Source organism: Gordionus sp. m RMFG-2023, chromosome 1, assembly GCF_954871325.1.
Source record: "Gordionus sp. m RMFG-2023 chromosome 1, tfGorSpeb1-WG-v2, whole genome shotgun sequence".
Lineage (NCBI taxonomy): Eukaryota > Metazoa > Nematomorpha > Gordioida > Chordodea > Parachordodidae > Gordionus > Gordionus sp. m RMFG-2023.
The window spans coordinates 91,829,088-91,848,764 of record NC_088775.1 but is presented as its reverse complement, the minus strand read 5'-3'; the positions used below and the strand labels follow the sequence as shown (position 1 = coordinate 91,848,764).

Genomic DNA, 19,677 nt, shown 5'->3' with positions numbered 1-19,677 from the left:
AAATTTCTTTGCCATCACCAGATCGCATCCCGATAATCAATTAGATCTTAGGATCCCGGACATAATAAAGCCTTTATCTCTGAGAGCAACTGTTAAATTATACGAAGAAAAAAAATTATCCATATAAATTTTATAGTTTTTTATATACAATTTCTGATAGTCAAATAACGAGATATCTCGGCTAATTTCCATCAAAGATTTTCTTTTATATTTGAGAATTTTTCTAAATATATCTCGAAAAAATTGTAACCATTGATTATCCATAAAACGCAAAGTTTTAATTCCCCATTTATGTGGTTTTCAGCTAAAATATTGCTTAAATTCACATAGACCTTATAAGGGTACCATCATTTTGTCGAGGGATAATCTATCCTATAATTGAACAAGTTCACTTTTATTAGCACTAATATTTGTATAATAGACATGAGAATCTATTTAACTTTACTTAATTTATAATTTTTAGGTGAAACGCAATTTTTATACATCTTTTTAGTAATATAGCAAACCCTTAGCTATCAGCTCGAATTTAGGCCACCTTTTGGAAATTTATCGACAATTTTTATGATACCGAGAAATAAAGCTCTCAGTGTAGGAGTATTAGCTTAAGCATTTAAAATAATTTATAAATAGTAAATTTAAAAAAATTTATTTTAAGTTCATCCATAAGAACTTTAAGCCATTTGAAAACTCAGTTTTAATCTTAAAAAAATATTTTCCTCTTGAAGTAAAAAATCACATAGGAGATAGCTCAAAATGCCCCTATAAGTCCAGCTGAGGTATGTCTAGAGTGTATTTCTCATGGTCAAGACAATATTTAGTGCATTATCACAAAATATATATTTTATTACCCAAAAAATTAATCGACTAATTTCAAAATACGTAATTATTAATGATGTATAAAATTCTACAATCATAAAATACCCGAAAACAGTAGTAATATCGCTTTGAAGATATCGTAGAGATTTGCAAAACACAGCTCGGCCTTAGCCGGCCCGAATGGGTTTAAAAAATAATTTAGGTTCGGCTCTAATATTTATTTATAAAATCGGGCCAGACCGGGCTTATTTTTCATTGTAGAATATTTTTTTTACAATCAAAAAAAAATAATGAATTTTTCTACTGTTTTAACCAGATTTGATGGTAAACATTTCTATATTTTCTTATTTATTTGAAAATAAAATTATCTGAATTGCAAAAAATTGTTAAAATAACATATTTTTATCAATTTTTACCAGAGTTTAAAAGTAGCGTCAAAAGAAGTAGCGCACTATTAGCTACTTTTTATAAAAAAAAATTCAAATTTTATTTTTTGCTAATGTTATTGTATAGTAAATATATAAAAATCAACATTTATGAATATTAAAATATAGTTAAATTTTGATTATAAAAAAATTAATGTAATTATCAATAAATATTTATGGTAATTTGTTGCATTTTATAAGTTTTTACCTAGTGCTATGCGTCCAACTATCTGCCGTGGTACATATATATGATATCTCTGATAACTCTACTATTAGAGCATCTTTCATCATTTTTAAGTTATCTGCTATTTTATTCATTAGTGTCAGGCGACATAAAATTTTAATACAAGGGGATAGTCTTAATCATTATGGTAAATGATGGATTATCAACCAAGGACATTGGCTTGTATCAATTATAAAATCAACAATAACTTTGTCAACCAATTTCTGAGAAATATTGGTATTTGTTTATTAATTAATTTTGTTTGTATTGAGTAAGTCTTTTTGGATGTAGAGTCGCCTATAACAAAATTATTTAGATGTTCCCCATTTCCTAAAAACTATTGATAAAAAAATTACTATTAGATATTAAAAGTGACAATTTACCTTTTGGTGTTTCTTGAGGTATAAATTTGAAGCCAGTTATGGTTTTTATATTTATTTTAAAAAATTTTCAAGCCTAGGCCATGGGAAATTTGTATTATAGCTATTAAGAACATTTTCTTCCCTGGTATCTTCCATTTCATTAATATCATTGTCTGAATCACTTTCAACGATTTGGATATCCATAGGCGATGACATTTTAAATTATTAACAAGTGATTTAGGTTTATAGTACAAATAAAAATATAAATTGCAAAATTGAAAATATATTTCAATTTCAAAATTAAATAATAAATCATAAAAATTATAATTATAATTAATTATGATATTATATTTGAATTTTCACGTTTATACTTACCTTCATTATATTTTTTAAAAGTAGCGGCTAAAAATTAAATAATTACAAAATAAAGTAGCCGATATTGGCTATAGTTACCAAAAAAGATAGTACGTTAAGTAGCTCCTTTAACAACTCTGATTTTTACAAGTTAAATTATTTTATTCACAAACTAATTAAAAGAATATGGACATGATATTTAATTAAATATGCACAATATAGTATATTTAAATAAATTCGGGCAGGGCCGACAAATAAGCTTTATTTTTATTTCGTGTCAGACTTTTCGGGGATCGGGTGAAGCAGATTAATTTTTCATACAAAAATTTCGGGCCGGGTTTGAAAAATTAGGCCCGATGCAACTAGGGTATCGGTACAATCCGAATTTTTAGAAAAGAGTAAATATCAACCCAGATGGGAAAATTAATAATATATCTAAGACTTTAGAGTTATTCAGTTTAATTTATTATATAAATTAATATATTGGCTTCTTTTTTTTAAAAAAAAATATCAAAAATGTTATAATAAAAATTAGGGCATGAATGCATCCATGACTGTATTATATATATTATAATGTTTATATTAATAATATTTTTTTTAAAAAAAATGTTATTTTATAAATGGGATATTTATCATAAATTACAAAATAATATTCACAAGAATATTCTGTTTTTAACACAAAAAAAAGGAAATAGAAATATTTTTCGAAATTAAAATTATAAACGCTTTGAAATTATCACAGAAATTTAATATTTTAGTTTTCAGCAAGTTTTCCCTTCATTTTTTAGACAATTTTAAGTTAATCCAATAGAATTCTTTGAGTACTATCCCGTCAATAGTAGCAGAAAGTTGCTTGGATGGGATTTGCATGAAGGATTTGCTCCCACAGTTATATCTACAGTTAAGGTAGATTTTTTAAAAAAAATATATATAAATACATTATATAAGCTTTAACTTTAGGAATAATATGAATGATTTATACAAAAATTTTAATTTAAGATTATAAAAAAATTAACATAACAGTAAATAGAATTAGAGAAAAGCAAAACGTTCGTCAGTCAAAGCGTTTTATTTCTAGGACTGGACAATAGAACTTTTCTTAATAGTGCATAATCTTATGCTCAGATGAGTATGCTTTTTGCTCAAAGAAAGAAAAAAAAGAAGTGAGTAAAAAATGAAACTTATAAAAATATTGTATAATTCCATCTTGATCGGCCACGATAAGCTTAGGCCCCAAGCCGTGGATCTTGTAGAGTTCTAACCCGTCGGGCTGATTGGTCCGTTGATAAAGAGCCCGGTATTGCATTTGACGATCGCGAAACAAAATTATGAATTGCTTGTGTTCCAGTGATCGGTTCATGGCCTTTAAATCAGTTTTAAAAAAATTAATCAAATTTTAGAAATAAGTAATGTTGTACCCTGCCCAACTTTCTAGTTCTACGAAGATTTTAATGTATCTTCGATTATTTTTGGCCAGATAAAAATTATTAGAATCAAGTATCTGGAAACAATGGAATTTTGTTTCTCTTTCCGGTTCCTTTATAATTTAAAAATCCATCAGGGAGAGTGCTAGTTATTTTAAGATTTAAATAAAATGTTTATTTCCGGTTCTGTTTTTAAAAATTGACAAAAATAGTGTCGTTTAACAAGACTAGATTTGGTAATATTTGTTTTATATTGTAATTATATAATTTTGATTTTTAAAAAAATGTTTGTTTTTATAAGATTAAATAATCTAATAGCGAGTGTTGTTTAGAAATCTATTATTTGTCAACCGTTAAAAAAATATAATTTAATTAGTTCTATAACATTAGTTGTTGTATTTATATAATATATCTTATAAAAATTAATCTCTAAAACGCGAAATAAATTATGTTTTCTAATAAAACTATAAAAACCTCTATAGCCCTTGTTTTAACGTCAGTATTAACTGGGCCAGCTAGAACCGAATAACTGAGAGCTTGAATTATGAGATTCCTGTTAGATCTCTCGGAAGGTTTGGCATTTATCCTGGAAGAACCTATAATAAATATATTGTTAAGTTTTATTTGAAACATTCATTAAATAAAAAGAAATGTTTTCTGTGAATGGCACAGAAGAAATGGAATATTAACAAAAATATAAATAATACTCGATCTTGTAATGTTATTTGACTACCGTTGACCTCTTTAAATAAAAAGTTAATTAATAAATTTCATAAATTATAAGAAAATTTATAGTCTTTCAAAAGTATGCATGGAAGATATCCGTTTAATGTTAAATACTCTCAAGTCAACAAATAACAATTTCAACGACGAAATATTTTTTAAAATGCAATAAAATTCATTTTTTATGTATTAAGTGATGGTACAACGCGATCGCCCCCGCTCTACTATGTACCATCCCCACTATAGGACGGAACCACCAAGTTGGCTTCAGAAAAAATATATGGCCCTTAGTGGATTCGAACCCGGCAGAACTAATTGATTGGCGAGCAACGCTCTAGTCCACAAATGCTTTCCAAAAATTACGATTTTTTAATGTATATATTATAACCAAATGTGGCAGCATTTGTTCCAAATAAACAATAAATAAAATATCGATTGGCTCAATACAGCCTTTTGCAGTAACTCTAAATTAACCTAGATTTCCGCCCACTAAGCTAAGATCATCATAATGTTGGTCCATGTTAATTTATCATAAAAAATTACTATTATCTTATGCTTATTTAAAAAAAAAAAAATTATTCAATATATAACAATTTTAAGTTTAATTTTATATCCAAATTTATAAGAGATCATTATTAATTTACCAAAAGAAGAAATTGAAAAAATATAGCAAAAATTAACAAGTTGATTTATCAGTAGAGATAATATTAAGTAAATATAAAAATATCGGGGTATATAGGACTACTCAAAATAGAGGTCTAAAGATAGCTTTTCAAAGAAGTAGGAATCTAGGGGAAAAAAATGTCCTTTAAAAAAGGACAAAAATATGATTTAATGAGATTTCTGCGAATTGCTAGACAAATTTTCAGTTCAGCTTATCACCGAAAATTATATTCACTAGGATATTCCTACCATAAGAGAAAAAAAATTATTATGGGTATTTGAAATTCGTAAATTAGATAAAAGAGCAATGGGGAACCAACGACGAATCAAAAACGAAGTAGGGTTATATTAAAATATGCAAAAACCTTCAACCCTGATTTCTTACAAAGAATTGATAAGTTTCCATGATGCGTGAATGCAAAAGGTCGATGTGTTCCATTTATAGATAATAAAATAATTACTATAAACGAAGAATTTAGATTTTAACTGGGAAATCGATTATCCCAAGAATATGAGCAAAATCTTATTAATTGAAATTCCACAAAGAATAGCCGCATATTTATAAATAGGCAAAGGTAAGATATAACACAATTTTAATATATCTTGGCAAAATAATGGAATTTCAAATAGAGCTACATATTTTAATAATCTAAATATAAAATTAATCATTTGTATTATTTATTTTGCTCATTATTATATAGTTATTCTATCAAAAATGAGTGTTGATTATTGTATTTTAAATCAAAATTTATAATAAGTTTAAAAATAATATGAGTGATCGCATATTAATGAAGTCGGGTGTAGGACGCTCCTATGACCATTATTCCTACATTTTTGTGCCTATAGCTTTAATAAGGAAAATCAAGATAACCGAAATCGTCATCAATATCCGATTATTCCGTGGGAGACATTTTTGGATTTTTTTTTAAAAAAAAACTTGATAGGGCGACATTAGCAGAAAAAAATGGACCCGGGGCTAGGCCTTAAAAATTGATAGGCATATCATTTTTTGTTAGAAATGGACAAAATAATGCGCACGTTCGCAAAAAATCGAAATGTAGTATTTGAATTGAGAAGAAGTCATTTAAATTTGTTTTTTCATTCTCTCGTAATTTAAACCTGTCTTAAATTTAATATTTGCTCTTATTTCTTTATTTAATATTAGAGGTCTATTCATCCAAAACTGGAGCAAAAAAAAAGATTTTGGGCTGGGGTAATACAACTTTAATGCAATTTTATGAAATATTTTCCTTCGGAGATGCTGAATAAGATCTATTTTTTTTAAATTAAAAAAAATTATATATAATCTAAACCGTTGGTGGCACTTTGGGCTATTGCGCTGGTAGAACTAGAAACGCTAGTAGAGGAACAAGTGTGACTCGTATTTTTACCGTTGATACTTTTAGACATTTTTAAGCCGCCGTTTTTAATGCGGTTATGGTTGATATTATTATTATTCGAGAATATTTTGGTGGTAGACTTCTGGGAGGCGGTAGTGGATAGGGAGACGTTAGAATTTTTAAAACTCTCCTGGTACCTCGGGCATATATGGGTGTGAGAGAATGGATTTTCTTGAAGGGATTCAAGATTAATCCCTGTTTCAAATTCTTATTTTCGTTATATTTTTTAAAAATAAAATCAGATCATGTGAATGTTGATAAATCGTTCGATTTGAGCCAACTTCAAAATGACTTAGACGAGTTTTTTTTAGTCAAAGATCGGACTTAAGATTACTAGAGGACTAAGCAAAAAAAATGATAGTGTTTCAGGGAATTGGCTGAAATGCCGATTTAAAAGAAGAGAGGATATGTAGGAAAAGTCTTAACCATAAAATATTGAATCCGATTTGGATAATGTTGTTATTTAAAAATGGGGATACTTTGGGTGTAACTGTATAATTAGGAACAAATAAGATATTAGATATTGCTATAATAATTAACCATGTATTTTTATTATTATCATATTTTAAAAAAAATACCATGAATTATATAGCTTTATAGATAAGGAATATAACCGTTTATTTGAACAAAAAAAATGCATATACCATTTCCCTGTTCCTCTTGAATATCCCTAAGAGAGTATTGAGACTTAGCAGCTGATAGAGGTCGCCTGTTAAAACTTCTTTTAACCAAAACAATCTCTTTCCGACAGATTAATCCCTTTCCACTATTTATATCCTCCGCGTCCCTCGTGAGTTCCGCCGTAGGTTCTTGAGGCAGCCACTTGCGATGGCCTGATTTGAAACCTTTGAAAGATGCGGAATTTCCCAAAATCCGCTTGTCCTTGGCGTCTTTATTGAAATGACTACCGCTAGCAAGTTGTGGTGAGGTCGTCTTTTTTTTTTATTCAATTTTTTTAAAAAATATTATATCTTTCTATTTCTAGGATATATTTTACAATTTGATATAAAAGTGAGATAAGAATAATATGGTTGAACTATGCCATACAAATTAACAACCTTGATTGAATTTTTGGCCTGATTTTGCGGTGGCGGTAGCTGGGGCTTGAAAGCCAAGCGATATTCTTCGTTCCCGTATGAGGTCAGGGAAGACACGAGTTTGGAATCCGACGTGGAGTGGGTTGGGGAAGGTTGGTTAAATGGCAATACGGTCTCTGTTAGTTTTGGGGCATAATTTTTTATAACGTTTAATAATGCTCACAATTTGATTCGTTTTCCTTATAATTTTGCACCAAAAAAAGCCAAAATAGTTTGCCTTTTTTTTAAAAAAATGTTTATTTATTTAAAAATGTCGCGCTGGTCAAATAAGGTCAAAATACTCTAAAATGTTATTGGTGAATAAATATATCGATTTAATTAACTAATATGTATTTAAAGCATGTTTATCAATCTATAATTAGCAGAGTTGTTAAAGGATCTAGATATAAGTATCTAGATCCTGTATCTAGATTTAAAAATGTGTTATCTGTATCTAGATAGATTTTTGATTAAAATACTGTATCTAGATATTATTTTAGACGATGTATCTGTATCTAGATCCATTTAAAAAGTATCTTTTAACAACTCTGATAATTAGGTTAACAATTTATTTTAAAAAATATATTTGTATATCATCAAGGCATCGATTTATTTATAAATTTTATATTTAAATATAAGATTTTCGTTCGCATCAATCATACTTACTAACAATAATATGTAATATCACATACGACTTGAATAAATAATAATAATATGTGTTTATATATTATACAAATATGGGATATGATATTAATATTCAGGATCATGTTACTATCTTTTGGCGCGTTATCCTCTTTTTCTGTTCCATTGTCAGACTCGTATTTCATTAAATAATCATATCTTTTTTATAATGGGTTCCCCTTTCTTTTTGAGCTGTTTTGCTGCTTCTTCTAAGTTTTCAGTTTTGGTAATACTTACTTTAATTTTTGTTTAGCTAATAAATTTAATTTTTTTTTACTATTAATTTTAGCTTTCATGAAACATTTGCCCATTTTCCGCCGTATTCCTAAAATAATAAAATTCTATTTCAAATGGAAATTTTGCCCCTTTTGTATATTTCTCTCTTTTTTTTTCTTCATATTTTGAATCAACATTGATCAGTGTTTTCCAAATATTTATTGCATCAATAAAGGAAGAGCCTTATTTAGAATGATGGGAGTAAGTTATTATTTTAATTTTTATTAGGAGTGGAGTGGAGAAGAATTACTCATATCATTGGTAAAAATTTTAAACGAGAGGCCAATTTATTCCTATGTCTGACGTAAACTTTTATTAAAGAATTGCCTGATTCGTCGAGATGATAAGGAAGCGAGTTATCAATTTAATAGTAGTTTTTACTATTATCGGTTACCAAAATGGCGGATCCAGCTGATTTGCATTCAGCGACGCTTTCAAAAATGCATTATTACGAATGTATCGTCAGTTTAGGTATTATTGTATGTCATTAATGTAAATATATTTTTTAAAAAAATTTTGAAGAAAAATGATAATATTTAAAATAAATCAGAACAAGATTCTGCTTGGATAGAGAATTAATTATAGAATTTTAAAAAAATATATAATATAATATTTAAATAGATTCATTTTATTTACTATTATATATGTTATAGCGTCAATATACTTTCCGGCATGGGTGTTATTTTTTTCAAATTTAAATCATTTTTTGAGCGCGTTTTTTAAAAAATTTTAAAAATTTGATTTTACCGAAAATGTATGCCAATATGTCATGTTTGGAATACCTACCTAACCCTAAAAAATTTCAGACAAATTTTTCCATAAACTTTTAAACCTAATATAATTTATATTAAATTTTCCGTATATTTTTTTATACAAATAATAAATGATAAAATTGTCTCTAACAAAACATTTATTTGAATCTGACCATATTTGGCCGGTCAAATATCCGGCAATTGACCGGATTCCATTCGACCGGTATCCTAGTTTTTATGAAACGACTCAATTTGTAAGCATTATTAGAGGTCTGGTTTAAAAAAAAGGTATTCGTGGAACAAAACTAAATATCTTTATAAGATGAAATTCTTTAACAACTTTTTAAAACCCCCAAAAAACATAAATAATTAAATTAAATGGACTCACTGGAAAGGTGCGGGGGAACGTCGGTATTATTTCGTGCCCGCTTCCCCTCTAGGTAGTTTATGAGTATAGCTTGTTTTCGCTCTTTCACTTCTTCCCTTTTCTTTTCAAGCTCGATCTGTTTGGCCCTGAGACGCGATTTTAATGCACGAGGAAGAGAGGAAAATTAATTTTTTAAAAAAATATAATGATTGTAGCATCCTCATGCAAAATCTGCTCATAATCGAATGTTTCTGCGTCAGAATCAATCTGGTAACGGATGTTATTCGCTAAGAGTGTGAATGATTCACAATTATAGCCGCGTTCATATTATTTGGAACAAGGGTAAAAAGCTGAGATGCATTCAATAAACAATTTTTTGGATAATATCGAGACCTATGAAAAGTATCGACTCAGTATCACAAATTCTCGAAATATTTTTTTAGGCATAGCCTGCTCCTCGTTTTAAAAATAAAAATTCAACCCTTCCTGAGATTTTTATAATTTGTTTTAAACAATTTTTGTCTTATTCATGAATATATTTTTAAAACTAGTTGCTGTTCCTCAGATCCAATTATCACCCAAATGGAATTCGATAACCGCTTATCCAAGTTATGAGGTGAATATTGGATCGATGCAGCCCAAAACATGTATATTATTTATTTTTTAATAAAAAGAATAATTTCTCAATGAGTTATCAATGTTGCCAATAAATCCTGATACAACTGTAATAGTCGGCATTGCTATGTAACGTCGTACTGATTACCACCACAGTTAGAAATTTTAAATCTATTAACCTGGCAATAACTAAGAGTTGCTTCTAATTTTTTTATATCTTCCATTTAAAAAACATATAATAAAGAATAATTTAGTCCAACTAGAGCCTTCTTAAATTGAGCGTTTCGCATTAATATGAGATAAAAAATATATAATAGTTATAACGTATAAATGAGGAGTTTTAATTATATTATCAGAGTTCAGGGACCCAGAACAAAGGCGTTTTTGCGTTTCTGTTCTGTCCATGTTTCCGCGTTTTAAAAAAATTTCTAATTTTTAATCATTAATCCTTATAACATTGCACAATTAAATATATCTAAGTATTAATTTAGACATTCGGTGTGCAACTAGTATGCTGAGCAGGCTATAACATTTTTAATGTCAAACGTTCGAAATTAATTCAAATTTTTTGGGAAACAATATTTTAATGCACTTGAATTCTAAAGAGCTTAAGGGAGGTAAATTTTTGCGCTCAAAGCAAAAATAACTTGTATAAGCTTTTCATGTGTCATCCAATTTTTAAGTATAAAAATTGTGATATCGGCACATCTCTGATAAAAAAAAAGTCTAGATTAATTCAGCAATTTTCGACCAAGCAGATTATGATTATTCTCTTATATTATTATGATAATTATACCGCCTCCCTCCATACAACTGGGCATTTTTAATTTCTGCGTTCAAGATTATAAACCGTAAGATACTAAAATTAAGGAGAAGGGGAGGTATTTGTCAAGTTTATGTTTTAAGTGAGGTAGGATGCAAAACTAGATTATTAAAAGATTCTAAATCTACTATAAGAATATAGGGAATTGTCAAAAAAAATTCCACTTCAATAAAGACTAGAAAGATCACGGAAGGCTTTACTACTGCTTAAAGGGCAAATTATTCCTAAGATTGGTAAGTTTAATGGTTAAGTGTAACTAACTAGATTCTAACAAAATTTTTAAACAAACCCATTATAAGTTACAGAATAAATATCTGAATAAAAAAGATTAGACTTTTTGTCACAATAGTTGTAATAAATTCCCTTATGTTGTTGAGGGGAAAGAAAAAATATTAAGAATAGAAGGTTAAAAAAATTTTAAGAAAAAGATGGATTAAGACCATTTTGTGCATAAAAAATAGTTTACCAGTTAAACGGGAAAAGGCAAGTATCCATTTTAGAAAAAAAAAATGCAAAGAGGCATAATAAGAGAAAATGGAGTTTTATTTACTTATTTCTTACGTTCCGATAAACCGAGATTGAAAACGATCGTGTACGATTTAGCGAATTATTTTCAGGAAAGGATATTTAAAAAAAATAAATATTCATATGATTGTTATAGAGAATGTTTTCTGCGAAAAAAAAGTATGCGACATTTTTATTTTAATGTCACGTCTATTTGTCCGAGTAAAATTATCACACTTCTAGCAAACTCGTCCGTATACCAGCTGATTCGTGACGTGTAGGTTCACCTAGAGGAGGTAACCACGACAACGATACTCCCGAGCCTTGAAAAAATATTAAATTTCGCGGGTGAATAGGGAATGAAACAATATTTTAAGCAAGATAATTAAAGGTCATTTTAACGATTCCGAATATATTATATTTTTTTCATTCGAATCGGGTCGAGTCAATCTGCTCCGGGGCATTGAAGGAATGCTAATTTTAAAAAAACGTCCTTTGATAAATAGTATTTTTTTTTAAAAAACAACAATATTATACATCATTTTCTCTCTTGCTTGAACGGCTTTGGCATTATTCTTCGCCTTGGATGCTTCCATCTCGGCCCTCCTTTTAACCACGTTCGAAATTATGATTTCTTTACGTTTAATGATCGATTCATCTAAATCCTGGAAGGGATTAGGGGGAGGGGTAAATATATTTTTTTTGAATATCATAGGTGTTAGATCAAATTTTAAAAAAAATAATTCTCCCGCGCGCAATTTAAAGCGCGAAGAACTGAGAAAAATAAAAAAACATAGTAAATTTTAATCCAAATCGTTAGGAAACGGAGAATCGTAAAAGAAGTTGAACCTATGTAAATTCAAGTTCATTTAAAAAATCTTAAATAATTCTTAACTTTGTATAAGTTGGATAAAATGCCATAAATTGTGAAGCTCTTTCAGAAGAGTAAATAAATTGGGGATGGAGACAAAACACATGAATATAGGAATAAAATTAGTATACCACCTGTATAGGTTATTACAATAACCAAGGTAAACAAGGAGGAAGGTGCATCAAAATTTACTAAAACAGCTGTCTCTACTCTCAGAAGAACTAAGAGTACCCCTAACCCTAAAGGGTGGGAGATATATCTTAATATTAGGGTATACTATTATTACTGAGAACCGTGGGTACATGTGCAGGCCGGAATTTAATTTTTTTCCGAGCCTAGAAATTTTTTGTAAAAAAAATACCCGGTCCGAGCGGCGCAAACGGTACCTCTGCAGTCTCTGATTATAATAATGAAGACATAAAATAAAAAAATAAGAGTCCATGTTGCCCCTTTATTTTATCAGCCTACAAATTTTTTTTTCTCGAAATAATGAAACCTCGTCTCGGGATATCCCTAGTTCAGTATCGATCACTGAACAGGAAGTGCTCTCGTTTTTAAAGGGATGTTGGTCCAGCGGAACGACGAATCCCATACTCTTCTTGACATCCGAATTGTGGTGTGATTGGTGGGAAGAGGAAGAAGAAGAATGGGGGAGGGGGGAAGGAGGGAGCGAAGGCGATTTGTTAAAATTGGCACCGGGTGGGAAAAGAGAGACTTTCGCGGGTCTCGGAGTCTGTTATGGAAATGGTAGTTTTGATATTTTTGAAAGATAATAATTTTTTTGGTAGATATAGTCGTGTAGAAGTAGGATAAATATGATGATTGACAAGTATCGTGATTTTAAAAATAATTGGTTAGCCGAAGCTCTTTTAAAATGACCACTAATGTTAGCCAAAGCTCTTTTAAAATGACCACTCATGTTACAAGATATTGATGGTTTGGGTATTTTTTTACAAACACTTTTTCAATATAGTATCATTAACCTTATCCCATATCTGGTAACCCAAGACTAAATTTTTCAAGCTCAGCCCAAAATATTTTTAAAAAAAAAATTTCTACTAATATTTATTAATATAAATATGCATATTGTGAAGAAAATTGATAAATGTTTATGAAGTGATTTATCGAATTATATAAAGAGCAATAATAATTATTTGTCACGATATAAGAATTTAGGTGATAATTCTGAAAAACGGTCAAAAATATAAAATTTGAGGGATCAGGCCTAGCTGGAGGATTTAAAAAATAAATCAGAATTTAATTTTAATTTGTAAATGAGACCTTTTGATCATCGATATCGAGCTTGCTTATTTTGCCCATCAAGACATTGACAGTCCCGTGGTTAGATGGATCATGTCCCAATCTAGTCGAAGAAGGGGTATAATAATCGCGAGGAGTCGCAAGAATGCCATCAGAGCTTCGGTGCGCATCGATCACATAGCTCGCCTCCAACCTCTGAAGATTGTCTTGACTTCTGCGGGTCAAGAAATCGCCGCTAGTAGACCTAAGGTCTCGATATTCGTTGCCATCGTTTACAGTGCGAGCCAAAATCAAATTTTCGCTCGTGTGGGTATCATAGGTAGCGGAATTACTTAATACTGTGGCAAAGGAACCGCCATGTGGTCCGTAAATACCAAGATGAGGTATCACGCAAGGAGGATGATTATTAGGTTTGCTTTTTTTATTGTTCTCGTAAGAGTTGACATTGTATCTCTCGCAAGAAGAGGCGACATTTTCGTCTGTTACTGTATCATGGGTATTGCAGTTACCGAATAAGGTAACGGTAGAAGTGCCAAGAGGCCCGGAAATACTTGGATAAGGTACAGTGAACGGAGGTGAATTAATCGGCTGGCTCCTCTTATCGCCATTGTAGGAATGGTAATTGTATCTGTCACGAGAAGACGGGACATTTTCACCCGTCGCTGTATCAAAGGCAACGGAATTACTTAATACAGTGGCGGAGGAACCGCCACCAGTCCCAGATATACTTGAATAAGGTATTACGTAAGGGAGTGGATTATTTGGCTGACCCCTCTTATCTCCATTGTAGGAATTGTAATCATACCCATCGCGAGAAAATTCGGCAGTGTTATGCCGGTTAAAACGGTCTGGCTGATATTCCAGGTAGGTGATATTTAGCCCCTCCTTCTCATCCTGTCGAATGTATTCTTCTTCCTTAATATTGCCATCGCGATAACCTTCTTCTTTGTAGTGGGCTCCTAATGTGCCGAAATCTCTAGTGCGATTATTTATTGTCTCTCGAATATCGTTGTCGTACATTAGTTCGGGTTGGCAATGATGGCCAGATTTGCGAAAATTGTAGTTATCAACGTCATTTGGGTGCCGATGATGGATATTATTGGGGTGCTGAGGAATGGGGATGTAAGGCTGGCGTGTTTTTGGAACAACATTACGATTAGCGGCTGCAAAATAGGAGCCGCCATTAGAAGGGGAAGAGGATGATGAGTGCCGAAAGTTGGTGCTGTTAGTCACGAGGCTTTCGCTAACAAAATAAAAATAAAAATGGTTAAAAAAATATATGACATAATGATTATAGCTTGAAACCGGAACTAAGCCTGTGCCGATCATCCAAGTTTTCAACGATTCGATATTATTACAAAGCCTATCCTATAATCGATTATACCTAAAACGAATTATTCGTTATTCAATTCGTATTTTAAGAATAAGGGTAACATTAGAATCGAATAAAAACGATCGAATTATTGGAATAATTTGAAATTTTTCGATATTATCAGCAAATATTTGAAACCGTTATCATTAAAACGTATTCATAAATATTTAAAATTATTTTTATTTATCATCTTCCATAAGGAACATTTTATTTATTTATTTTTACTCTATTTCCACAATCTTATAAAATCACAAATTTTAAATTTTACGAAAAAAATATCTTTTTAATTTTGATTCAACTTTTACCAAAAATTCCAAATATGTAAGAAAAAAAAATATTCTTTTATAATTTTCATTCATAAAAAAAAATCTAAAAAAAAAATATTCGAAGATTTATTCAAAAAAAATCATGAAGATTTATTCAAAAAAAATCATGAAGATTTATTCAAAAAAATTATGAAGATTTATTCAAAAAAAATCATAAAGATTTATTCAAAAAAATCATGAAGATTTATTCAAATCATGAAGATTTATTCAAAAGAAATCATGAAGATTTATTCAAAAAAATTATGAACATTTATTCAAAAAAAATCATTAAGATTTATTCAAAAAAATAATGATTTTAAATTCCAATTTAGGGTTGTTAAAAAGTACGGTTTGGGTCGATTTTTAAAAACGGCCCGATTAGATTTGGCAAGCAGAAGCCCAATTTTTTCAGCAATCTACAAGCGAAATTACCAGCCGTACACACAATTATTTTGTCTATATTCGATTCGTTGTAGGTATTTATTAATCGATACCAACGACATTTTATATAGATTTATATTTATACCATCTTATCTTTGAAAAATGTCATATAAAATCAATATTTTTTTTTATTCAAGTAAAAAAAACTGTAGGGGGGTTTTAAGTTCAATAGTGTAGTATTTAATGAGCGGATTATATTATAAACGGTCAACGCTTGGCATGCGAGGGTTTAGATAATAATAATAATTCTAAATTGTAATGAATCCTTTTTTTTTAATTCTTGGTAAAAAACTCAAATTTTCTAAATTTTTGCAAATTAATAAAAATTAGAAACATGTCCGAAATCTTCCATTACTTTTTTTTACAAAATAAAACGAAAAAAACAAATCCAAAATAAAACGATTAAAAAATACGAAAAATAACATGCTTTAATATTACTAGATTTTTCATAAAAATTATCTAAATAAATAAATTTTTTGTAAATTACGAAATATGATTTAGAACACCATTTTATTTTTACATTAAAAATAGCTTGTTATTTTTTTTCCTTCAAAATTTATAAATTTATTTATTTATATTTTTTTTAAGATTTTAGGACACAGCCTAAACTAATAATTATATAACAATAATTTTATATATGTTATTATAATCGTTTTTCAACTATACAATATAAAATAAAACGTAAATATATTATATATTGTTAATTTTAGAAACTATAATCTATATTTGGAACTACATGATTAAATATCTTTTTCATTTAGGCATTTTTGTAAAATTATTAAAATAAAATGCTGTTTATATTTAAAATAATAAAATTGTTTTATCAAGCATAATGCTATAAAAACCAACTTAACTTTTAGAATGATTAAGTGTACTTTGCTTTATAATTCTCCAAGAGTTAATCATTTTTAAAAATATAGGCAATGGGCTGAATGTAGTATTGCTAAACGCCTCGTTCGGTCGATTTTTAAAAACGGATAAATCACGATTTCTTCTTCCTCTCCGTTTTATGGCGATTTCCGGGTTTACCCAGGTTGGCCTGTTTTCCTTCTGATTTTTCTTTTCCCATTTTTGACGGTCCTGAGCATCAATATTAGTAAACCATTCATGTTTCTCATTCTCATATCTCCCCGCTATCACATTTGTCCACGTCGTCTTGGGCCTTCCTCTAGGTCATAATCCTCCTACTTCCATCAAGGTGCATCTCTTTACCCAGCCATCTTTTGTCATACGTTCCACATGCCCCCAAACCATCTTAGTCTACTTCGTCGTATTATTATTCCAATCATTTCTATACCCAATCTCTTGCTGGCAATTCCTTGCTGAATAGATCACGATCTAAGCCAAACTCTTTATTACTGATGCCTCGAAATTCCATCATTAGATGATTAAGCCATAAATAGATGATTATTATCCAACCATCAAGTTGGATGAAAAGTATAAAAGGAAGTTTACAAAAAAGGGGCATTGAGAGGTGACTAACTACGAATAGATCTGTCACATAATTGTAAAGTGATATTGATTAATACCATTATTAAAATGGCGACTTTTCGGGCAAAAGAGGAAAATTGAGAGCTTAAATTCAATATTATTTTTCATTTTTATTTTTAAATAAAAAAAAATTAACAAAATTTTATATACTTTTTATTAATTTTATGATACTTTTCTTTTTCTGTCTGTCAAGTATTTTCTTTTAAAAATGTCCACGATCCAGATAAAAATCAAATCAAATTCATGGTTTTTATTTTATTATTGGTGTCTGTCATTTGTTTTTTTTTTAATTTATTCAATTTTAAATTTTTTAAAAAAACTTTAAAAAAAACTATATAAAAATAGGCTTTTAACAAAATTTGTAAAGAGAAAAATCAATCAAATAACGCAGCACAACTTTGTAAGAGTAATTATATTTTTAATATAGCCTGTGATAGGTAATGGTAATGAAAATGGTAATCGTGCATTTCTGATTACTTTTTTTCCCCTATAAATAATAATCAAATATTTTCCCTATAGTTTTACGTTTCGAATTGATGGTGGTCGAGATAGTAACGGTTGTTGGTGCGACTGTTCAGATCTAGGCTCAATAAATTGTTGGTGAGGGAATCGCAATCGACAACAGATAAGGCGCTTTTCGAGTTGGGTAGCGCATTGCCTCTCCGGGCGTACCTGGATATTTGTCGGATCTGCTGTTTCCTGGCCTCCATCCTCGTCTTGGGATTGGACGACGATAATTGTTGGTGACGATTTTGGTAGTAGCGATTATTATTATCGTTATCGCCGTTAATACGTTGGCCGTAGGGAGAATTACGGTTAACGCCGCTGTTACAGTTATAGCGAGATGCGTTTCTGAGGTTAGTTTGGAAGTGATTATTTGGTTTCGCTTCAGCGAAATTTGGCAGAGGTAGGTTTGGCGGCTGATGATTCATGAGGACTATATTAGTTTTAAAAAAAATAAAATCATTAATTTACTCAGCCTCAAAAGTGTACGCCAAAAAAAATCCGCTTATGCCAGGGTTAACTGACTTTTTTGCTTCACGCTTATGAGAACGAGCCTAATCAATTCAATTGTTTTTTTTAATCTTTAAAAAAACTGCGAATTAACCTACCAGCTGTTCTACTAATTAACATCCATATATTTATTAATTTTTTACTGTTTGATCTATACATATCATTGGTAGCGAAGGGACATTTGTTATAAGTATGTTTGTTGGGAAGTTGGTAATTGTAATGGCTGTCGATGTTGCTATTATTTTTTGTGCCAACACCGCCATGATCGTTGAAATATTGCCCATGGCTCTCGCTTTGGCTTTGGGTTAGTCTATAGGGGGCAGGTTGGCCATGGTTCGGAAGACCTAAATATATATTTTTTATTAATTATTATGTGACCAAATTTCATGATTGGGGAGAAGAAGAGAAGGATTTTCAAAATGAGAGTACAGCTCTCGAAAGTTAACTTAAATAAAATAGGCACTATTTCAGCAGGTTTTTCAATGTTAATGCGAGCAAAATTTCATAGTTTTTTTTCTCCGCTATTATTAAAAGTGTTTTTTTTTGTTAGAGTCTTAGCAAAAAAAAAGCCCCCCACATAATTTTATCATGTTTTTAATCATCCGCCTTGCGGGTGTGGACCAAAGCCCGAAGCGGGTATATAAGTGGGGCCATAAATTTTAAACCCGGGACTAAAAAAATTTTTCTTTAAAGAAAACATAGGCAGAGCCTATTTAAATTGAGTGGGTTAATAATTTAATATCCATTTAATGATCATATTTCCAATTTCCCCTCTAAAACGATTTACAGAATTTACAGCCAAAATTATTCAAAATAATGAACTTTTAAAATCAAAAATAAACTTAAAAAATATTTTTTAAAAAATTAAGTTTCATTGTTAATTGAAAGATGTATAGTAAATACAATTTTCCTATTTTTATAAATCAATATTCGAAATCATCAAACAATTTTGTTATCCCAATACCCTGCCTTAACTCGTTTAAATTAGTTATGAATTTCCATGCCGATATGTTATTTTTAGGCTAAATTAGTCACTAATTTTAGTAATGCTTCTTAACATTCACAGCTAATTTTATTGAAAAAGGGAGGGGGATATCAAAAAATATTTTAGATATAACCTAAAATTAATATTTAAAAAAAATGTATCTTACAATAAAGAAAAATACAATGAATGATACAATCATCCGAACCGATGATAATTATTAACCGAGTGACAACTGACACATCGATTGCCACTAAGATTAGATAGTTCGCAAATTTTCCTTAATTACTTTATAATGCGAAAATAAATCATTTTAAAAAATCATTAAAAAAAGATGAAGAAATGGTTTTAAAATTAAATATATAAAAGGGGGTATTTGCATTACAAATAATATTCAAACCTGTCTCATGAAAGCAATTGATTCGAGTATCGGATTGATATCCAGGTAATTGATTAA

General features: G+C 29.7%; 1 protein-coding gene across 1 annotated transcript; it reads right to left on the bottom strand.

Moving 5' to 3' along the window:
• Positions 1 to 2,889: 2,889 nt before the first annotated feature.
• On the bottom strand, positions 2,890 to 19,464 carry LOC135930941 (uncharacterized). Its single transcript, XM_065467744.1, has 13 exons — positions 19,446 to 19,464; positions 18,382 to 18,582; positions 17,750 to 18,161; positions 13,637 to 14,858; positions 12,852 to 13,088; positions 12,022 to 12,149; positions 9,564 to 9,688; positions 7,449 to 7,603; positions 7,035 to 7,323; positions 6,304 to 6,597; positions 4,079 to 4,200; positions 3,362 to 3,543; positions 2,890 to 3,075 (listed from the first exon to the last, which is right to left on the bottom strand). The coding sequence occupies exons 1-13, from the start codon at positions 19,462 to 19,464 to the stop codon at positions 2,958 to 2,960; spliced, it is 3,504 nt and encodes a 1,167-aa protein (XP_065323816.1). The 3' UTR covers positions 2,890 to 2,957.
• Between the last annotated feature and the right edge of the window lie 213 nt (positions 19,465 to 19,677).

What these genes read in the sequence shown, in the direction of transcription:
- LOC135930941 (XM_065467744.1), bottom strand. An exon ending in TGATATGTATAGATCAAACA is followed by an intron (nt 18,162 to 18,381) that starts GTAAAAAATTAA and finishes AAACTAATATAG; the next exon opens with TCCTCATGAATCATCAGCCG. An exon ending in TAGGGATATCCCGAGACGAG is followed by an intron (nt 12,150 to 12,851) that starts GTTTCATTATTT and finishes AATCCCTTCCAG; the next exon opens with GATTTAGATGAATCGATCAT.